This window comes from Gorilla gorilla, chromosome X (genome assembly GCF_029281585.2).
Source record: "Gorilla gorilla gorilla isolate KB3781 chromosome X, NHGRI_mGorGor1-v2.1_pri, whole genome shotgun sequence".
Lineage (NCBI taxonomy): Eukaryota > Metazoa > Chordata > Mammalia > Primates > Hominidae > Gorilla > Gorilla gorilla.
In genome coordinates this window covers 62102680-62107586 of record NC_073247.2, presented here as the reverse complement: position 1 = coordinate 62107586, position 4907 = coordinate 62102680, and the positions used below count along the sequence as shown (strand labels likewise).

Genomic DNA, 4907 nt, shown 5'->3' with positions numbered 1-4907 from the left:
GGTGATTAACATCTTATTTACAAATATGTTATTTCATTTATAAATATTTGGAGGCATTTACAGATATTTCTAGATACTTCATGTTTATTTCTAATTAAATTTTGTTGTGGTCAGAGAACATACTCTGTAAGATTTCAAACTTTTGATATTTATGGATACATATTTTATGGTACAGAATATAATTTACTTTGATGAGCACTCCATGTGCCCTTGGAAATAATAGGAATTCTTCAGCAATTAGGAGTAGTGTCCTATAAAATGTCAATTACATTAATTTGGATGACAGTATTATAGAAATATTTTAAATCTTTACTGATTTTTTTAGTTCTTCCATTAATTACCGAGAAAGGAGTGATAAAAATCATCAATTATGATTTTAGATATGTCTCTTTCTCCCTTCAGATCTGTCTGCATTTGTCTCATAAATTTTGAGGCTCTGTTTTTAGACACATATATATTTAGCATTACTATTTATTAATGCACTATCTTTATACCCCTATCTCATGTGATATTCTTTTTCTTGGTCTAGTTTGTCTGATATTTATATAGCCAAAGCAGTATTCTTAGGTTTGTATTTTGCTTTTTCTTCATTTTATTTTCAATCTATTTAAGTTTTTATATGTAAATGCATCTCTTTTTGTTAGCAAATAGTTGGGCCTTGCTTTCTTATCCTATCTAATAATCTCTGCCTTTCTATTGGAGTGTTTAGTCTCTTTCTATTTAATGTAATTATAGATGCGATTCAGTCTGTCATTTGCTATTTGTTTTCTTTTTAGTGTTTAGTCTCTTTCTATTTAATGTAATTATAGATGCGATTCAGTCTGTCATTTGCTATTTGTTTTCTTTTTGTCTCATTTGTTTATTATTCCTCTGTCTCACATTCCTTACTTATTTGGGGATAATCAAACATTTTTAGTATTTTATTTCAATACCTCTATTGTCTTTTTTTTTCAAGGGCAATTCACATTTATTTCTTGATGATGCTGACTAAACATACTTCAAACACCGCAGAAGGTAAAGAGTCTGTTCTGTAGGTAAAGCTGTTTCTTGCCAACAGCGAACAGTGGTACATGAAAAGTAACTTGAGCATCGTCTTCAAGCTGAGGCCCCAACTCTGGGCAAACAGCTGGCGAGTGGACCTGGTCCTTCTGGCCTGGATGGGGGCCTCCAAGGAACTACTTTTTCTCATACTTTTGCTTGATGTGTTTGCGTAGCTTCCCCTCGCTGATGTGCTGGTAGATCTCGTCCGCGCCCTGATGGAAGACTCGCTCGAAGAACAGGACGCCCACAGCGATGGTGAGGGCGAAGGTGGAAGTCCTGCGGAACAGCAGGGAGTACAATTTCGCAGTCAACGTCGGCATCGCCATGTTTCTTCCTCTATTATCTTTTTAATAATAAATTTTGGTATTAATTTTAGGGGTTGCTCAAGGGTTACCATATGCATCTTTAACTTATCACAGCCTATTAACGTTAATATTTACAACTTCACATAAAACATAATACATTTACAATAGTAAAAATTCATTCACGTCTCTCAATTGTGTAGTTGTGGACATATATTTTATTTCTACATTCATTATAGACTCCACAATAGAATTTTTTTGCTTTAGTTTTCCTTTTTATAATTAAGAGAAAATAAAAGATAATATTTTATGCTTACCTACATATTTAACATTTCTGCTGCTCTTTATTCCTCATTGTAGATAAAAATTTCCATTGAATCTCATTTTCCTTCAACCTAAAGAACTTCATTTAGCATTATTTGTAGTACTATTCTGCTGGTAACAACCTCTCTTAGTCTCCACTTCTCACAAAAGATTTGTATTTCACATTGATTTTTCAAGTACATATATAATATATATATGATATAAAATGTTGGTGTAACAGTTAATTTTTTCGTTTTGCACTTTACATATATTGAAGAAAAGTAAGGCAGCAGTATTGTTTTGGGAGTAATGTAAAAATTCTGTTATAGCTCTTGATTGCTAAATCTAAATCCTCCTTCCTCCTCTTTCATGTTTTTCTGACTTGGTACTAGGACTAAAAACCTAAGCATTAGTGCTTTCCAGATGCACAACAATACGCCACCAAAACCAAGGGCCTCTATTATCCCTGAGGCAACCCTGGCCCCCCGTTGTCATCCAATTAGGAAATAAGAAAGTAGCTTAGATTATCCAGGAGGCAGATGCAGAGAGGGAAAGGGATGGGGAAGGGGACTCACCCATCAGCTATTACACACATTGTTCTGCAGGGAACTGATATCACCTGCCTGGCGACTTGACTTAACATTTCTTTGTACCTCCACACCTTTCACAGAGGGTTGAGGAGCCCTAAGGAAATACAAAAGATTGGAAACACTGTGTCAACACTGCAGGACCAAGGTAAATTCACCTTAGAACAGACAGACCAGACTAGGAGGCAATGCAACATTTTCTGCCAGTTCTAAAGGATCATTTTATCCAGCTTCTTTCTGACCAGTCTGATCAGTCTGTCCTCAACCAGAAACAAATATTCAAGATCTTCTATGCTCTTGTTCAGTAGATTTAATGGATTTAAAAGAGCATATGCCTGCCATGCAGAACACGGGAATGACAGTGATGATGATGATGAAGCTGATGATGATGATGAAGCTGAAGATGATGATGAAACCGAGGAACTGGGGAGTGATGAAGATTATATTGATGAAGATGAGCAAGAATATTTGGAGATTCTGGCTAAGCAGGCAGGTGAAGATGAAGATGATGAAGATTGGGAAGAAGGTGATGCTGAAGAGACTGCTCTGGAAGGCTATTCCACAATCACTGATGATGAAGATAACCCTGTTGATGAGTATCAGATATTTAAAGCTATCTTTCAAACTATTCAAAATCGTAATCCTGTGTGGTATCAGGCTCTGACTCACACAGTCTTAATGAAGAACAAAGAAAACAGTTACAAGACATAGCAACTCTGGCCAATCAAAGAAGAGCAGCCCATAAATCCAAAATGATTGAGAAGCATGGAGGATACAAATTTAGTGCTTCAGTTGTGCCAAGTTCTTTGAATTTTGGAGGCCCAGCACCACGGATGAATTGAGTTATCTCTTTCTTTCCTGCTGTGTGATTGCAGTGAAGAGCTTGCGTTCCTCCTAGTAGTGGCTCCAGAACTGGTTCATGTTATCTATTCTAAACTAATGATCAATAGATGGAAAAAACAAACAAACAAACAAACACCAACAACCCCAGGAGATGGGACCTGATCATGCAACCTGGCACTGGAAAAGAAACCAGTGGGATTTGGGGGGTGGGGGGATCTTACCTTAGGTAACTTAGGGGGCATATTTTCTTTATTTTTTGAAGTAAGATCCTGACTCTGAAGCTTCAAAGTGACACTGTGGAAATCTGAAACAAGAGGGGATGTCATGAAGGCAGCTTTTCTTTTTCTGAGGAAAAAATAGGCATGGGCTACAGGACTACTTAAAATGTTTCATTTACAGTATAAAGCTCAAAAGTAGATGTAATGTTTACACCCGTGGGTATTTGTCCAATTTCTATCTCTTCCTCGCCATTGGGTATCTATTCTTTATATGTAAATAAGATAAGGTAATCTGATAGCCTTATTCAATCTTCATCATTTTCATTCATCATTGTTCCTATGTAGATTATTGGACACTTACTGTAGCACTACATAACTGATTATACAAATCTGTAAATGAATTAGCACTTTCATATTAAAACAAGGCTGCTAGCCTATGTATAAAATAGCAAAATGTTTTCTGTTTATAAAAAGATGTAATGGGGTGGGGAGGCATGGGTAATTTCAAGTTATTAATTTAAAAATGAACTAGCAATTTTATACCTGGTGACTTTGTGTGACACTCACCTCTGATAGTGACTTGAATTTGGTATGTAAAAATGGGTTAGTGGTATTTCATTGCTGCTAAAAATGACGACTCATTCTGTGTCCTGTTTTTCTTAAAGCTGTCAGTGTACAAGTGGGTATTTTAATACCAGACCTTACTATAAAAAATAAGAAAGGTGGTATCTAGAGCATGTAAATTGGATATAAAGTTCTACTCTTAAAAAGTTCATCTAAGAGTATGGCTAAACATCTATATATGCAGTCTATTAAAAGAACTTAGTTCGGCTATTATGTCTTGATTTGATTGCAGTTTTTTCCTAATTAAAACATTTTTTTCCTCACTGGCCTGCTTTTAATCCCATACCTAGAAGAGTACAAAATGCACACTTAAAAAAAATTGATATCTAACACTTACCTACTCCCCCTTCCCCATCTCTTCTACTCCTCTTGTTGATTGTGGTATCTAATCTTAACTAGATAGGCTGACGGCACATGGTTCCCTTCAAAAACCACTATTGATACCACTGCAAAAACAAGCCAGCAAAAAGACAGTGTAGAGAGGTTGGCTTGCTTCCCTCTCTTCCTAACTGCATGTTGAAAAATAAGCCTTTATTGATCTTAAACATCTGTCAGATGAGTCATACTTTGGGTTATTTTTTATATACATGTATACACAAAATATTTCAAATTGAAAGCAACATCTTAATTGATTCAAAACTATTACAAGCTGTTGTCTAAAACAGATGAGAAAATTTATAACTGTAAAAACAAATGCACATACTGATATTTAAAATGCATAATTAAGAAAACCCATTGGTGTTGTGTTTTTCTTGTATACCAATAATTAAGCCACTACTGTCAGCACTGTTTGGTTTTCCATTTTAACACTGAAGAAGTGAAAGTATTTCCTATATTTGTGAACTTACTACTAAAATCTTGGCAAAAAAAGAAAAAAATTGTCTAAAATGTGTGGGTGAAAACTGTTAATCAAATGTGTTTCTACTCCCCCCCGCCAACCCCCTGAAAGTTGGACCCCAACTGTATACCCTAGGTTGCTTAAGGGGATT

General features: G+C 35.5%; 1 protein-coding gene and 1 pseudogene across 1 annotated transcript; one reads left to right on the top strand and one right to left on the bottom strand.

Annotated features, from left to right (window-relative positions):
- Positions 1-1139: 1139 nt before the first annotated feature.
- LOC109024713 (cytochrome b-c1 complex subunit 9-like) lies at positions 1140-1367 on the bottom strand. The gene has a single exon (XM_055376621.2). The coding sequence runs from the start codon at positions 1365-1367 to the stop codon at positions 1176-1178; it is 192 nt and encodes a 63-aa protein (XP_055232596.1). The 3' UTR covers positions 1140-1175.
- A 1157-nt stretch (positions 1368-2524) lies between these two features.
- On the top strand, positions 2525-3075 carry LOC101146193 (importin-7-like; annotated as a pseudogene).
- The last annotated feature ends 1832 nt before the right edge of the window (positions 3076-4907 follow it).